The 18,281-nt window shown below is 42.9% G+C and overlaps 1 protein-coding gene across 1 annotated transcript in view; it reads left to right on the top strand.

Moving 5' to 3' along the window:
* LOC100874823 (uncharacterized) overlaps positions 1–16,566 on the top strand; it is a 56,828-nt gene extending 40,262 nt beyond the window's left edge. Inside the window, exon 3 of the mRNA XM_012287626.2 lies at positions 9,328–16,566. Within this exon, the coding sequence (XP_012143016.1) occupies positions 9,328–9,342 (15 nt within the window). The 3' untranslated portion in view covers positions 9,343–16,566. The remainder of the gene's footprint in view (positions 1–9,327) is intronic.
* Positions 16,567–18,281: the final 1,715 nt, after the last annotated feature.

Raw genomic sequence — 18,281 nt, 5'->3', positions numbered from 1 at the left:
TGCCTCGATATCGTTCTCCGTCGCCTTGCCCGCCGCCCCTCGCCCCTGCTTTGATCACCGCTCGTTCCGACGGGAAAAGGGACACCGTGTTGTGGCCCTTTGTGCGACCCAAACGTTGCTACGCGGTGGCGGGCTCGTTGACTGAAAGGTTACGCCGCTGCGCTGGGATCCTCTATCGGTGACACGGGCTGAGCCGGCCGAAATTAATATTAAAATATGCATGAACCTCGGCCCGGTATTGGCTGCAACGGAATTCATTAGCGCGTTCTTATCTCCGGCCAGTTTTCTACCCACAGAACGGAAGCAATATTCTCGTGTTTGGTGGCACAGATCCGCGCGCACCAATACTATACGGTTGACCAGTTCGACCATTCGATCGGCTTTGCTCGATCAAAAGACACGATGCAAACCTGCAACCTGCACTGCGGTCCCTTTAGTGCTGCATACAGATTGCCCCGCATCCGTTCTACACCAGAGATCCTGCGACACCGCTGCAAAATAGAACGTTACGGTCTACGCTGTTTGTTTCGAAAAAGGACGATTTAGTTGCCTGAATTCGTTCTTCCTTTGACGGGACTGCAACGTTTATACAGTTACCTGATCCTTTTCGGTTCGCCTTCAAATCAAAGACACTTTTGTTCTTTGTATTCTTCGTTCCTAACAAACCGACTTTATCGAGAACCGATGTTAATTTCTGCCGAGGTACATTGGATTATCTGTTGCAATCTACTCGTACAGCGATAACCCCGCAACTTTAGAGACCGTATACCAAGATTACGACGTAATCGTGTCACGAAGGCACCTCGATAAGCAGGCGACTGTCCTCTTGATAACGCACTTTGTTACACGTTGATAGCTCCAGCGGTTTCCGAGATACGGCGATTCAAAGCTTGAAAGCTTGAAGCATTAAAATAATGCTCGAATGGCCATTGATATACTCGAAAGCACCCTGACCTACTTTTTTCCCCAAGAAATGCGTACGTTACAAATAGTGGTAGTAAAAAGAATGCTGACTCAGCGTCTGTCACTGACCACCTCCACTCCGACGGGTTTGAGTTAGGTCAGTAAACGAGAGCGAGCGGTCCGATACCGCGACAAGGAAAGGCATAAGAAGTCCTTGGAATTTACGCTCCACTTTGCACGACAATATCTCGAGAACCAAAAGCGGTATCCACCGAGAAGTGGAACCACTTTAAAGAACAAGACTTTCTCCTTCTAACAACGTTTCATTTCTTGAATTTATGAAGTCCGCTTTGGAAATACAGTTCCTCGGAGTTGCCTCTATTTTTATGCTGTTTGAGCGCTTTGGTTAAACTTTAAATACTTTGGCGAATTTTATAAGGTTGCAGTTAGTTTGTTTTAATGTGGACATGATGGTGATGGGATAGAGTTTGATTTTAATAGGTACATGATGGGAATGGGACAGAGTTTGATTTTGATGTGTACTTGAGGTGTTGAGGTAGATGATATGAGATAGGGATGTTGAGGTAGATGATATGAGGTAGGGATGTTTAAATAGATGATGAGGTAGGGATGTTGAGGTAGATGATATGAGGTAGGGATGTTGAAGTAGATGATATGAGGCAGGAATGTTGAGGTAGATGATATGAGATAGGGATGTTGAGGTAGATGATGAGGTTGGGATGTTGAGGTAGATGATATGAGGTAAGGATGTTGAGGTAGATGATATGAGATAAGGATGTTGAGGTAGATGATATGAGATAGGGATGTTGAGGTAGATGATGAGGTTGGGATGTTGAAGTAGATGATGAGGTTGGGTTGTTGAGGTAGATGATATGAGGTAGGGATATTGAAGTAGATGATATGAGGTAGGGATGTTGAGGTAGATGATATGAGATAGGGATATTGAGGTAGATGATGAGGTTGGGATGTTGAAGTAGATGATGAGGTTGGGATGTTGAGGTAGATGATATGAGGTAAGGATGTTGAGGTAGATAATATGAGATAGGGATGTTGAGGTAGATGATATGAGATAGGGATGTTGAGGTAGATGATTAGGCTGGGATGTTGAAGTAGATGATGAGGTTGGGTTGTTGAGGTAGATGATATGAGGTAGGGATATTGAAGTAGATGATATGAGGTAGGGATGTTGAGGTAGATGATATGAGATAGAGATGTTGAGGTAGATGATGAGGTTGGGATGTTGAAGTAGATGATGAGGTTGGGATGTTGAGGTAGATGATATGAGGTAGGGATGTTGAGGTAGATGATGAGGTTAGGATGTTGAAGTAGATGATGAAGTTGGGTTGTTGAGGTAGATGATATGAGGCTGGTATGTTGAAGTAGATGATGTACAAGGATCATTGAATATATTCATATGAAGGCACATAAAGATTTAGTGATTTAAATATTAGACAACATAAGAATCTACGAATGTGGAGGTACCTATAGATGTAGAAGTCTAGTTTGGGAACTGTAGGTGCTCAGGAACCTATGCACCTACAAATACAGATGAGTAATAAAATAAATTAGAAGACGAATCACGCTAACATGTTCGTTTATGCTCAACCCATTCATCTAATACGAACTAAAGATTCGATCAGGTGAACCAGTTTATAGAAGAAGACCCACCGTGGTTTTCGTTTTAGCGAAAATTCAGGCTATTCGTATTCATTTCTAGTCGTGCACATTTCGTTTACTCGAAAATTTTGCCGTGGTATTCAGGCACGTGGCCAAAAACGCGGACGTCGTCGTTATCATCGTCGTTCTGGCATATGCCGAGCGAACCGAAGTCGTGTACACGGAATACCGATATTCGAATCAAGACCCCCTTCTTCGATGCTTCGTTCACCTAGGGTAAGCAATATATTTGCTGCATCATGTTCACCATCAATCTGATAAAACGTACCAACGAAACAAGTATCCCCTCGTGTTCGTTTATTTCCAACAAATTTTCCCGTCGATTTCGTTCCTCGAATCATCCAAAGTGAACTTGTTTCTTCGAGATCCTTGAACGGTCGAACGTTCTCGAGGAAAATTCAACGTCGATGGAAAAGGAAAATATTTCACGGGTAAAAGAGAAACGAGGTAATTCTCGGATTACGCGAGTATTCCGACTCTCTTAATTCACGTTTCAACGGAACATAATTTAATTTATCTCGATGTGTACATACTTTGGATTTTTAATTAATTTTCAGATGTGCTGCTACGCGCACCGTTAACTGGCTTGAATCGCATCAAAGTTAAATCGTGTAGAATCAAATAGAAGTGCATCGAAGCAAATTTAATCGTATCATAATATGTCCTAGCACAGCTCTCGACTCTCCGAATCCTTGATCCATAGCGAATGTCCAGTTTCTAAAATAAATAATTGCTGAATGTATAGCACACCGGATATTCGATCGATAATTCTGACAATGCGTCGAGTTAGAAGTTGTGCGTAACAAAGTTGGAGAACAGTCGGTGATAAAAATTGATTATCGAACTTGTTATTAGTTTCATCTGATTCGGAACACCTCCGCTGTTTGCCAAGCCGTGTTTTTTTTATGTCGTCCGACACGAGAAGTTCTTGGTCCGCGATGCCTTGTATCGCATCGATTCGGAAGCTGGCAGAGTTATTGTCAAACTTGAAATTGCATATTATTGGATTCTATCGACGTCCGGGATATTTCACGGCGAACTACAATGACTACGACAGAACGTATCAATATCAATTTTTATACGGTCGAACTATTCATTTTTTTTCTCTCTTTAAATATTCTCTGACAAAGCTCGGAAAATACTTGGGCTTTATTCGGTGGTATTTTGCTCGTTCATCGTACCGTGAACCGAGAGCGACACGATTCCGTGTTTTTCGAACAGAAACAAGCACGAAAGAGAATCCGCCGACAATTTTGTTGCTAATTACCGTCGCTGTTGTGGTCGTTCGATCGTTTCAACGAGTCGCCGCTAAGGAATTGTTGTTCGACACGCGACCATCGGCTTTCGCTTTAAGAAAGTCGTGCACCACGGAAAATCGGCGTGGACATTGATGGATGCGAAATCAGCCTCGAAGCAATCCAAGGAAAACTGCTCGTTCCGTTAATAACAGGGACTAATGTAGCGATCAAGGAAAAGGAATTGCCTTTTTAATGAACTTCTGTGTAATCCAACTTCGCGACTGTTCTGCGACTGAAGGAAACGTATTCCATAAATCAAACGTTTACCTTCGACCAGAGAAGGAACTCGCGAAATGACCACACTTTCAAACCAACTATTTTTACATCGAGTACTTTATAATACACTCGATTATGCAAATCTAAAAGTTTAAATAAATACCTCCGGAGAGAAATATTGCAACCATTTGAGCAAGCTGCGAGTACTCGATGCTGTTTCAAGAGCTTTCAGCGAGAAACAGATATCGTCCGTGACAGATAATTCCAAGCCCCATTGTCTTAACGTTTCCCAATTTTTAATTCTCACCGACTCATTTCAAGGAGTACTAAAGAACGTCTCTCTTAAATATGGACGTTTCAACGCGACCGCGATAAGAACAACAAAGACAGTTCCACGTTTTCTCAGCTAACAAAAACACAGTCTGGTGCTTTTACGAGCCGGAATATATCCTTGCATTATCGTCTGGGTTTCACCAACGAAAAACAGAAATATATTTTCAACCGTCCCCGAGGTGTTTTAAAAGCTGAGCCTGATCCTTTCCCGTTGCTAGGATATTTGCGAAAGAGGTCCGAGGTTTCATTTGGACCAAGCCACTCTGATATGAGATTGTAGTGCCAACTGTGCTCACCTCTAACAACGTTTTACGAGGTCGATAGATACCACGATGGTCGTTGCGAGTGCGTGTTCTTAGCGTAACATTTCGACGAGCTCGAGGGTGTGCCACAGGGTTGTAGAACGAAGGGCTTGTTAACGGATATAATCGTGCAGATAACGGGCTTAGCCGCTACAGACGGGCAGCGTTTAATTGCCTAAATTGATATCGCGTTGCGCCAGAAACGAACAACCCTTCGCTAAAATACCACGTTGCTCTGTTTCGCCAACAACCTTTTAATAATTTTACCACTCTTCTACGATTTCCTCTATTTCTTCTCTAAACGTTCCTCTATTTCCTTCGAGTAAAATACAAATTAAATTAGATCAGCTATTATTTGTCTCAACATTCTTGACATAAATAATGTTTCTTTAAACCTACCGGCATATGTGTACATTTATTTTGAAATTAAAAATGAAGTTAAAAAATAAACAAAATAAACGGTGAAACATTAGTGCACACATTTATTCTTTATCTTGATGAAAATCAATTCTGATTTCAAAGAATGTACTTTAACAAAATGTGTACTTTATAATAAGAAACTTGTAAGGCTGTCATTTGATAGTTTTAGTGTTAATCGGTTATTTTAAACGAGGGATAATACTGTAACAATTGAACATAAAATAACGGAGTTCCGAAATTCGCGGAGATACGGAATGCGAAAGTTTGACCGCGGTTCAGTCGGAATACCATAACTTTGGAAAAAATAATTGGCCGTAGAACGGCACGTCAGAATGTTAAAGTTAATTTCGCGGATAATCGTCGGGGCAATTTAGCGAGTGTTCTCTCGAAAGTAACTTCAGGAATGTCTGCGGATTTCGAATAAATCGCGAAAACAGAGAAAGAAGAGTGGAACTTGTTCTAGTGCGTCTTGCAAACGTGCAATTACTAACTGGCCGGCTAAAGTTTAAACCTTCGCTAACGAATTCTAACTGGATGTCCTACACGACCGGATGGAAATACGATTTCCATCGAGAAGGAAAACATACTTTAAATTAAGAGTCGAGGAAACTTTCGGATATTCTTATTCATTTCCGAAGTTGAAATTTCTTCTTCCTATCTTAATACGAAACTTGCCGGGAAAATGAATCTATGTTGAAAATAATTGGGATCCAGCAAAGTGTTCGAGTTTAATACGGATAATAATTATACGTCGGATTTGTAAGTAACACATTCGTGTTTATAGTTCTAAAAGATAAACACGTATAAATAATTGAGCTTAACAATAATCCAGAAGCAGGGTGAAACAATTAAACGCTATAACCGTTTTAAGCGTTTCTGCTTAAACAGGTTAAATTCAGCGAGCTGCAACAAATACGTTGCATGATATGAACATTTTAAAAGCGGCGCTATTATATGTACGCGAAATACGAATAGCAAGAGAGAACGGAAGAAATCGTAAAAATGAAACTAGACGTGCCCCTTAGAATCACTGTAAGGATATTACATTTCGAGTAAACGGAAAATGAGACGCGACGGTACGGGGAGAATAATAATATTTTGAACATCTGGGAAATTTGGGGACCTGGGAATTTAGGGATCGTACGAGAATTTGGAAATTCTGATATTTAAAAATTTGGGAAACCGAAAATTAAGGGTGGTAGGGAGCGAAAATTTAGTGATTCGAGAATTTGAAGACATCGAATTCTTCATAGCCACCCTGAAGGGTTGAAACTCACAATATAATAGGCAACCGAATATAAAATAAAATTTGCTCAAATCGATCCTGCGTTCACATGAATAATCTCTAAAAGGATTGCAGGACAGTGATTCTCGCACCGAGACAAGAGCTCAGTCAAATTTAGCACCGTAATATTTCCAAGTGTCTGATGTATTTTAATGCAATGCTCGAAACTCGGCCAAACAGCGTGGCATTTTTCCTCGTGAACGATGTCATCATTTTTTCAGCGAGTTCAAGCCGAAAGGATGCTCGGAAATTCCACGGGAAGTTTCTGGCGCGGTAAATAGGTGAAAGTTAAGAACGAAAGGGGTTGGATAGGGAAGAACGGAAAAGGGGTTGAATATAATCGCGCCGCCTGTCGTTCCTCTGTAATAACCACACGCTATTAAGGGTGGTCGATTCTCGCTGAAGGGATGAAGGCAATAGGAGACGAGGGGGTGAGTCGGAAGAGCTACGAGAAGGGGGTGCATCGTCGGCCGCAATTAGTTTTACGCCGCTCGGCTCTCCTTTCCAGCCAGAAGCGGGGGAGACGATGATCAGCTGCTATCAGCTCTTCCCTTTAGAAACTTCGTCGCGTTCACCCTTCGTCGTCGTAGCTGAATTCAAACACGCGTAACGAAGGTTAATGTCGTGTCTACACGGAGATGTCCTCGTCCTTTTTTCCTCCCTCTGTACCCGTCGGGGCTCGTTCTGGAAATTCGTTTACAAGAAAAGGGGAACGGTACTAAAGACTGAAGCCGTACCGCTCTGTTTCGGGCTCGTTACGAATTCATGAGACGAATATGTCGAGGGGGTCGCTTGAAATTTTTACCGACTCTCGCGTCGGATGTCTTTAAACGATACCAGGGACTCTTTCGCCGAAGCGTCGTTCGATGTCGCAGCTTTTTTCCTCGCTGGGAACGGGGCAGCCCTCCGTTTGATTAGCAGGCTCATAAAATATTTATCGTCGAGCGAATCGCCGCGGGAGAAGGGGATATTTTCGCGATGGTAAATATTTATGCCAATTACGTATGTATGCGCGGAGAGGGTGGCCCTTTTGCCCGTCCAAGCTCAAAGGAATTCTTTAATTCCCGTCCTGTGATCTTCCACCGGGATACAATCCCCACGGGCGCACCCTTTTCTGAAACGATCAACTCGAAAGCTCGATCGGAGGAATAAAGGGCCAAACTTGAATCGATACGTCCATGGTCAAAATATAAATTCTTGGCTAGCTTCTTAAAATCCTTTGATCTTTTAAACGGTAATTCTTTCATGTTCTACCTAACGATTAAAATTATTGTTCGATATTGCATTTATCTTTGATAAATATTTGGTCAGATACGTTAATAGTTGGGAGTAGAATTCAGAAGTTCGATTTTAATCTCCAGCGCTTCATCTAAAATTGATAGATCGGAAACTAGACAGGAGATGCCGGTTTCCAATGGCGGCAGACATGATGCAGACTCCATGTACGCTCACTGTGGCATTTATGGGTGCATTTATAACGGGTACGGGGGTTGCACGGTGGGCTGAGGATAGTTAGAGGCGCGATACTATCGACGTAGGTGGTTCCAATCATTTCCCAATTAGCAGCTGATTGCGTACAGTCCCGGATAGAACTTTGAACTACCGCAGATCGGTTTGGTACGGTTAATTCGGGAACACCGAAGTTCCGATACGTCGAAGGGTTAGACAGGAGATGCGGCAGAGGAATCGAGAAAGGGGGCTCGGCAGAGGGGGTGGGTTGCACACAGCAGACGTTAATATCTCACGACGCGAAACGAGCCAGGCAGCAATATCGGGGATCGTGCAAATTGCGATCGGCAACAGAGATCTTCGTATCCATAGACGCACGCGACCATCCAGGATTTATAGGGTGTCCGTTTTTCATTTGCGCCACGATGCCGCTCTGTAAAATTAGTCGACGAACTATCGTATCACGATCTCTCCATTCCCGTTTCCCGTTCTCATCTTCGTCCTCCTATTTTTTTTCCATTCCCAGCGAATTTTTTACTATCGCGTGTCGTGTTTCTTCTGTTCAATAATCATCTGGGTATCTGGTTGCCTTGCGATAACAAGAGGTTTCGTTACTGGATGTCGGATGTTTTGTTTAATTGCTTGGAAAGTTCGATTTAATCTTTAACATGTTCACTAACACGCTCGAAATAACTATCGGAACGATCAACTTGTTACTAATTTGCTTAGTTGGTACTAATTATTAACGTGGTATTTATAGACGTCTATCGTGTGGTTGTGATTTCATTATACTTTTATCAATCGTTACGAGGGTGAAATAAATGAACCGCTCTCGAACCCACTCCAATTTCACCTGTCCTTTACCGTCGCAATAAAGTCATCTCTAGCCACCGAATGTACGGTGGCCTCGTACGAGTACTTGCAATCGTAACAAGAGTCTCTTCACCCTCGTTACCCAACAAGTCGTTGTTCTCCGCTTTCCAGCGCGTCCTTTACGAGCTTCCCAATGGTCGGTCAATGAATCTTCTTGGAAATTAGTGGGCTGAAAAGGCACGATATTTCGTCGACGATCGAAATTCTTCGTCTCGTTAACGTACATTGTCCCAAATCAAAGGTCGATTTTCCTTTGTTCGTTCGCGTGTAGAACGTTCCTTTAATTCCCGTACAATGCTCGAAAAGCTGACTCGAAGCGGTGTTCAAAAAATGCCGTGCAGGAAAAAAAACAATAAAACACACACGCACGCATACCGAAAAACAAAAAAAAAATACACACACACGTATAAAAGAGAGAAAAGAGTCGAAGAGGCAGCAGTCGCGTGTAGTTGAAATCGCGTGTTTCACGCACCAGGCGTTTTAACCGTTTTAACGAGAGTCGAGCGAGCACCAGGCATCGTTCATCATTGCGTGTCATTGTGTGTTGCAGAACCTGGCGACCTAGCCGTCGCGACCCATTGTTCCCCGCTGGCCGACAACGAGGGAAGCAACAGCAACGGCACCAGCGACAGCACGAATGCCAGTGGCAGCGCCGCCAGCAAAAGCTATTCGCTCGAACGGCACCGCGTGTCTACGTCCGACCGGAGGCATCCGGCTGCACAACGATCCTATCCAGGATTGCTCGGATGCCGCGGAAGCGTCTTCGTGGCCGCGGAATGTGTCGATCAGAAAATCGACGATACTCTGTCGCGAGCTGCCGCGTGTCGTCGCGTCTCTACCCTCCTAGGACGAACCTGGAGATCGACGCACGCTCGGATCTCCAGCTTCCCACCTACACGCTGGCACCGCTATCGACGGAGGAATTCCTCTCGAAAGACGATCGGGATTGCGACCTTATCAGCGGGATCGTAATTGAGTAACGTGTTGCAGGAGAATTCCGAGCTAATGGGCTAAAGAACGGGAAGTACAGCCTGGCATAATAGTCGAATAGGTATCAATTATTTCGTGGAAACGACACATATAGAATCACCGAAGTTCAAAATCTTTGCAAATGTATAAACGTCAAAATGAATTTCAGTATTGAAAGAATATTGCATCGGTAAAATGAATTTTAAAATCGCAAATCTCAGTTACAGTAAAGTAATCGCAAAGATATTGCGAAAGAAAATTGTCCGAAAATCCGAAAAGCGGGAAGAATGTCTATATCGGCGAGCCATAACAGGGCGATAAGATGTCGAGCAGAAAAACCTTGATCGCGTTTCTATGCGGCCGAAAAGTGATCTTCAATGCTCCGTTGAACGTGAACAAGCTCGATCGACGAAGAAATTCCCTCGAAACGATGATACTCGAGATCGAGGAGGCGACGAGGACGATGGCGACGACCTGATTTTCGTCTTTTCCGAAACGCGCGCAAGAAACGGTTTCCATTCCGCGCGGTTTTGCTCGGTCTATTTGTCCGGATAGCGTGGGACGAGGTCGAGATTTTTCTTCCGGTACGAAGTTCCATCGCGCGACGTGGAAGGAAGTCAGCGGGAGCGGTTGTTACTGGAAGATAAATTAAGGAAGAATACAACGGGGGCTTGGAAACAAACAGAAAGGGGCTTCTGTCGGCTCGAAAGCAGAATAGAGGAGGAAAGTTCATAAATGCCGCGTCGGGCACGCACGCTTGCTCGCGTGCTCTCTGCGAATTAGAACGGTCCTGTGTATTTGTATCTGTCTTTTCTGACAGTCCGGTTTCCCTGGCCGCGTAAATCATCGGAATTAACGCAATTTCGACGTCGAGTGGCCTGCAACAGTTTCTGTCTCCGTGTTTCTTCGCCGTGATTAAGATTAAGCTGGCTATATCATCGAAAGTCAGATTTCAAAGTTAGACGTGACGTATTTTCATCAGAGAACTTTTGGAACAATCAAACTTTTTCAGATCACGGACATAAATTAATGTTTCTTCTTAAACTGTATAGTAAAGCACATAAAAATTGGCTTCAGATTTTTTACAAGGAGTGTTCACTTTTGTATTAAACTCACAGTGAGGATAAATGGTCAGCTATACAAGCTACTGACGAGACTACTTGTCTTCTTCCCGAGGCGTTATTTCTGAAACTATACGATAAATCAAGTCCATTCTCTTTTAAGTATCTCATATTACACCCTCCTGTAAGCCCTTCATTTTTTAAAGGAATTAAAAATGGCGCTCTCGTGTTTCGTTAAAAAATGTATAACGAACCTGGTGAAAACTCAGGCAGTGTTTAGATATCGTTGTTATTTAAATCCAGTTGAATTCCAAGGTGTTTTTGGTAGAGCCTTAATGGACGCAGCGTATACGCGGCGGCGAATGAAAATTTCACGAGAGCCTGAAATCGGCTTTGAATTTCCCTTCGACGCGATCGTGAGCGAGACGAATCGCGTTTTCTCTAGGAACAAAAACGCGGATCGAAAGTTCTTGCTACGTTCGGGGAAGCGGTAAAGAAACAACCGAGAGACACGAAACTCTGACCCGTGAATTCCATTGGCGTTCGAGCACGCGTGATCGCGTGATACCGCGAAATTACCGAATCGTCGATTCCCCGTTTCTTCTGCGTTCTTTTTTATTGCGGACTCCGCAGATGGTACACATTATCGCGAAGCAAAAGTGGCGAGTCGGGGATTTATAACCTCTCGAAATCGCCGGGTCGAAACGGCCAATCCTCGACAGGAACAAAGAAACTAGAAGTTCAGTTATCTGACGTTCCTCCTCGCTGCCCGTCGCGAGTTTTAATTAACTCGCGTCGTTTTCGCGGCCTTTTCCTACGGAAATAAACCACTCGACGTCTCCGAGCGGGCGGAGAAGGGTCACCGTTGGTGCCAGTTATTATTTTTAATCCTCGCTGGACGATCCTCTCTGCTCGTTCATTCGCGCATCCGCACACACACCGAGACAGATAGACGGACACACGGATTCGCACACTCGCGTCCCTTTCAAGTCTCTGTGCGGTGTACAGCGAAGGGGTGGAGAGGGTAAACGAGACTAACGCGCTAACGATGCCAACGTTAATTACCAGCCCGGATAGACCGCCTAATCGTCGAGCGAGTGTGCGCGCTAATTACGCGGCTGCCTGCTGATCGAGCGAATCGCACGGTTTAGTAGGAAATCGTGAAGGTGCGTTGAAATTCCACGTTTCTTGCACTATCCACGCGTTACAGACACTTTGACCAATGCTGCGATCGATTGTGTACCTCTCTATTGTTCCTTTTAATGCGCTCGATGCACGAGTATGCAACGATTCGCGCTTCTATTTATTTAGGAATTTCCGGACTTCAGAACTTGCGGTTCTGTTTACTCTGGAATTTTGGGAATTTGCGATTCTATTTGTTTAGGAATTTCGAGATTTGAGAAGTTGAGTTCTGGTCATTTGGAATTTGACGTTTAATAACTCCTAAATTTGAGACTTTACGAGAGTAGGAATTTTGAGATTCGTGAATTTGAGAATTTAGGGAGTTGAACATTTGGAGATTTATAAAATTGGAGCATTTGAAGAGTTGAAGATTTGAAGACATGGACCTTCAGGATTTTGAGATCCTTCTTTCGAAAATTTAAGAATCGATACATTTGGAGAAAAGTTGGAAACTTGAGAATAAAAAAATGTTGTAAGTGTGAAATCATAAAACTGAGAGTTACTCAGTGAAGATAAGAACATGTTGTACGCTTCATTACCCGTTTCACTGAAATAGAATCTGGAAAGTTATGAAAAGGATGCAATGTTTCACAACTTAAATTACGTAAAGAGCATTCTGCAAGGGCGAAACTTTTAATTTTACTTCCAAGTTAAGCTGGTTGAACTTAGATTGTACAATTAGCGGAATGATCTTTAACATCTGGAGTAGGAGTTTCGCCGAGGCGAATATGAACTCATGAATCTGACGGTCGCGATCAGACGGTCGTGAAACAATTCCTGCCAAGTTTTTTGTACCGAGAGATCCCACCGCGATTCCGCTCGATCGAGAGTGATAACGTCGAGATGTGGTGCCAGAGGAGAAAATATTGCCAAAGAAAAGTTGTCGACGACACGCAAGGGCTGCGAAACAGGCACGATCCTATCGCGTAGATGTAGATTTATTAAAAAATGAAAAAGGTTAAAAAAAAGGGATAAGAGAAAAGTAACATTTAAATTGTACCGTTTAGGAGGTTTCCTACATAGCGATCACGTGATAACATCACGTGTATGGAATCTAATTGCTTAAGGACACACGATACACATACACACACGTACATACACACACGAAACGCATACATGTGGAAATTCATTTGCAGCGATATCCGATATATATGTAATTTTGTAAATACACTGGTATAAATGCCGAAAGACAATGCGTTGTGATTGGAGGATGATTTACTGTTAGCTATGTACGTAACGAAAGATAAATGCTCCTTTCTACACACCCCTTTGACCCATTTCACACCAAACGATCAGAGCCAGGTAGATCAACGAATAGAGAGCCATATGCGAATACAGGATCGACTTTTTCTAAGGAAATTAGTCACGTGAATCGATTTCTTGCTGTGCGTGTGCGTGACAGTCCGAATGGCTGATTCGAATATCATCGTGAGGGGGTAGAGCGTATTTTTCAAACGAACATTTCCTTCTCCACTGTTTTCAATCACAGTCTATACATTTATGCAACTGAATTAAACGTTGATAAAAACCACACGTTTCAATTTGTATGTAGCCAAAGAGGAAATGGCTGCGTGACTAAATCAAAATTATTTATTCAAAAGCTAAAAGGTACATTGTTCCGCGAATAAAAAGTGAACAAATGGAAAATTTATTTTTAAAGTTACTTCGAACCTTTTATTCCGAATCAACGAATTCAATTTTAACATATAATACATTCACGAAATATATGCACTTTGTTTCGAACTGGAGACTAAATATTTCGAGCCACTGTGTATTATTATTTTAATTAGTTGTGAGCTCAAAAATAAAATAGTTACATCACGTTTCATTCGTTTCCACGTAAATGTATGTAAATACAGAGCTCAACAGAAAAGAGACGCGAAATTAATTTAGTTGCCGATTTCAAAAGAAGAATTAAAGATCTTCAATCAAAAAGTCGCCCCCAAGAACGATGCGCAGATGTGCTTGAATGAGTGTTGATTACTGGTCCATCGATAAACACGTGTGCATGAGGAGCGAATGAGTTCGATCCCCGTCGACACGGAACGTCGTCGCATGAAAAGAAAATTTTCTTCCGTTTCACGATGGCGTTGGACGTTCCGGTCGTCGAGGACGAGTGTGCGCGACGGAAGGAGGGAAATACGAGGAGAATGAGCGCGTGTAACACAGGGTAGACAATAGGGACCATCGAGAGCGAGTGTAGGGCAGAGACGAAGGCGAAGGGCGACGCGATCCGACGAGAGTTTGTTTCATGAATATTTCAACGTCTGGCGTTTCTGGTAAACAGGCCGACGCCGTGGAATTATGTTTCCAGGGTGTTTTTCAACGCCTGCGTGGAGGAACAACGCTCGTGCCGATTCCCGTCCTCGGTTAGGCTACGGGCAACCGCGGAATACTAATTGGCTACGAAACAACGAAGCAACCCGAGAGAACATCCCCCGTTTCCACGCCCTTACATTCAACCCTTCTCCCTCCATAAGCTCTCTCATCGACCAACCTGTTCTTTGCTTCCACCAGTGCTCACCTTCTTAACCCTTTTGTATCTTTGATGGTAACGATGTCTCGCGCGCATGCTTGTAGCCATTGAATTCTTTGCCCGAGGTGTCTTAATCTTTCTCACTACGGGTGACCTCGATGGACCTAAATTTCAAACGACGACACTTTTTAACTGAATATGCTAATATTACATAATGCCCTTATGGTACCAGGTGTTCAAAATGCTCAACCATGTTCGAATATTTTACCTTCTTTCTTATATTTAATCAGATTTTTCAATCATGTTACATGGGAAATTATAGTGTACAAGGGGTGCCGTTTAAAATAATCCACCTGAATATCCTATTCAGATCTTAAGTAATCTTCATACAGAACATTTTCAGAAAACCCTTAGAACAAACTGTTTATTTTGTTAATAGCTTTCTTGTGACTTCCATTCGACTTCAAACAAAGGGTGAAGCATGAAGTATCATATACAATTATTCTTTATCATTAAAAATGTGAATGTTCCTGTATAATTTATAAAATTTTGCAATATTTTTGAAGAGCATCCATGGAAAAAGGTAGAGTCGGGGTTTAACGATTAAGGGATCGTAAAGCAGAGACATGTACAATCTCGCTCGGTGTTCCAGGACACAGGAATAACCGCGGATATTACATTTTGAAGTATAATGGAACACATACAGGCCGGTGTTTCGACCGGTTAACGGCGTTTCGCGAGTGGGCCCGTGAATTTTCGTGGTGGCTTGCGATCGAGGAAAATGCAATTTCTATTCCGGCCGGTGCACGTGCGCGGCCCGTGGAAGCTTTATTGCGAGCGGTTACGGGCGACCTCGATCGAGCATGAACGTGAATTCCTCTGGAGAGGATTTTAAGAGGCAGACCGAGGACGGAGGGGGTTAGAACGTTCTCTTCTTCGCGGAGGGAGCGTCAATAATGACGGTGCCGCGTGAAATCGCACGTCGTCGGCTCGGGGAGAGAGCGAGAGGGAATGTACCACCTGTTACACCCTCGTCTGCACTCCCTTGCTCCTTCCTATCCATCCACCCACCGACTCGTTGGAATGAGCGGTGTGAACGAGCATAAAGTCGAAAGTTCGGCTTTCCTTCGGTGCTCGTAGTTTCTGACATGACCGGGAACCGGGGATCACTTGCGACCGGTGTTTCTGGCAGACGCGAAATTTTGACCGAGAACTTTCGTCGAATGGCTTTCTTATCGACCGCTCGGGATCTTAACGGCTGCGGAAAATTGGAACTTGTAATCGTTGCCAGATAATCGACCTTACGGTTTAACGCCGTCAACGTCTCACACTTTTACTGACGCACATAGTGCGTCATATGACAGTGTCAGACATTTTTATTTCAAGTTACATGTATTCTTACTTTTAAAGAAAGCACCTGTTCAATACAACAGAACATGTATTGTTCAATACATTCTCCAATCGAAATACTTTTACAATTTTTATGATCGGTTTAATGCCATGAACGTCTGACACTTTTACTGACGCAAACAGTGTGTCGCGTGACAATATCAGACAATTATTTTTATTTCAAGTTACATTTATTCCTACTTTTAAAGGAAGCACCTGTTCAATATAATAAAACATGTATTGTTCAATACATTCTCTAATCGAAATTTTTTTACAATTTCTATAATCGGAATTGTACGATAATCGATGCGATGTAATAAGGGATTTTTGATACGTCGTTGAAAAATTGCGTTTTAAAATTATTTATCTTGACACCTGTCAAAGTTTATCGATTGCGAAGCGACAGCGCTGCGTTTCACGAGAAACGAGGTCCTCTGGGAAATCTGGCAGCAAGATATTCGATTTAATGCGCCTCGTTTCGTGTCCCAGAAAAACAATGTGCGTCCGTCTGTCTCGAGCGTCTCTCGTTTGAGAAGTTTTTCTGAAGGGATCGCGTCGTTCTTCGCGAGAGAGAACAGAAAGAAACTTGGATCGCGATGATGCATTCTCTGGTGTGACGTGAAATTGTGCGAGATGGTCAAACACAATAAGCTTGGAACTATGTACTTATCCCGATCAAACACGTTCGAATAAAAATGTCACGTGATATGAACTCGAGTTGATTCATTTTCATCCCTTGAATTAATTTTCTGTTATGAGAGATTAACTAGGTTAATGACAGCTAGGTTGACTGACTAATGGCAACTAGAATTTTTATTTGCGATAGGCTAAGTTTGGATGTAATAGTCATAGGGGTAAAGTGGATTTAAAAAATTTGAGAATTTGGGGTTTGGAGCTTGGGGATTTGATTCCGAAATTGGGAGCTGGAAATTGGAGGCTGGGATTGGATTAGTTGCGGGTACGGAAGATATTGGGTTTAGAAATTGGAGGATTTGGGAATTTAGTGATTTGGGGTTAATGGAAAGCTTGAAATTGCGAGATGAATTTTGGAACTCGGTGCTTTGAAAATTTGGAAATATCAAGAAGCGGGCAGTCAGAAATTTGAAAACTTGTAACTCAGAATATTTCTAAATTTCTAATACGAGATATCCTGCATTTATCTCCACATCCGAACATATGATGCAGCTTCAACCTAGAACTCCGTCAGCAAGTATCGACCGACAGAAGGTAAGTGTGCTCATTTGTCTCCTCGTAAAATCAGCGGAACAAATTGCACAGTGTCCGGTTGTTCTCTCTATTTCGAAAACGCTCAACGAACCGATCACAGCACAGTTGATACGCGATCAATGCAGCCGTCGCGTCGCCTGAACGGACCGGTAAAAGCTCCGGCAATGGGCACCGAACACACGCGTATCGGTTTTACCTTTTAGTGCGTCGCACCTTCGAATGTTTCGCGGCTTTTATCGTGCGCCAATGCGTTTTCCACGCTCGATCGACATTTGACCACTCCTCTCTCTGTTGGCCAGTGAAACGCGTTTCGCCGCTGCTATAACCGTATAACCTGAAACCACGTTAGTTGATAGACCAACACAACGCTTTCGCGTCGATCAAAATGAAGGGAATGATGTTAACGGTTTGAGGGCTAGACCCGACGTCGATATTTTACGGCCACCATTTCAGCCAGTAAATTTGCACGGTCCACATGGGGATGGAATAACGTAAAGCGCACGAGTTTACGTCATTTTCTCTCCTCTGCGAAACGAAGAAAACTCCTTACTCTTGTAATGAACAAAGCATTCGTACGAACAAGTTACAATGAACTTCATTAAAATTCACTCTAGAAAATCACTTCTGAATTAAAGTTACCTTCCTTATATAACAAACTGTTAATTTTATTTAAAACTTCTTCAAACTTTCCATTTTCTAAACTCGTCAAATATAAATAAAAATCTGATAGTGAAAAAATAAAAATTGCAAATGTCCATCAAATCTTGTGACAAATATGTGACAAATTTAGTAAATATAAATGAATATAACTTAATTTTACACGACCCTACAAATGACAAGGTCTTCATACCACCCTCGAAGGAATAAAAGACAGTCACAACCCCAAAAAGATGAGAACCGGAGAGTTATAGCCACTAATTTTTGAGTTCGTCCTCATTTTCGCGCATAAAATTCAACGATCGTTTTGTGGTTCCGCGGGCGAGCATCGAGACGCTATCTTAAATCTTATTTGCCTTTGCTTTATCGCCGTTTCAAGGCACCCCATCGAATCGAGGAAACGTCGCGATGTTCCGTGTATTTCCTGACGGAAAAATTTCTATCGAGTACGCGCCGCCTGGTTGCACCGTGGAAACCATCGAGCCCCTCGTTTCGCCAAAGGAGCAATTCTTTTGATGCGAAAGAATATTTCTCGTGCTGCGA

The sequence above is a fragment of the Megachile rotundata genome, chromosome 6, assembly GCF_050947335.1.
Source record: "Megachile rotundata isolate GNS110a chromosome 6, iyMegRotu1, whole genome shotgun sequence".
NCBI lineage: Eukaryota > Metazoa > Arthropoda > Insecta > Hymenoptera > Megachilidae > Megachile > Megachile rotundata.
Note: the sequence above shows the minus strand (reverse complement) of the source record. Positions and strands in the feature narration are given on the sequence as shown.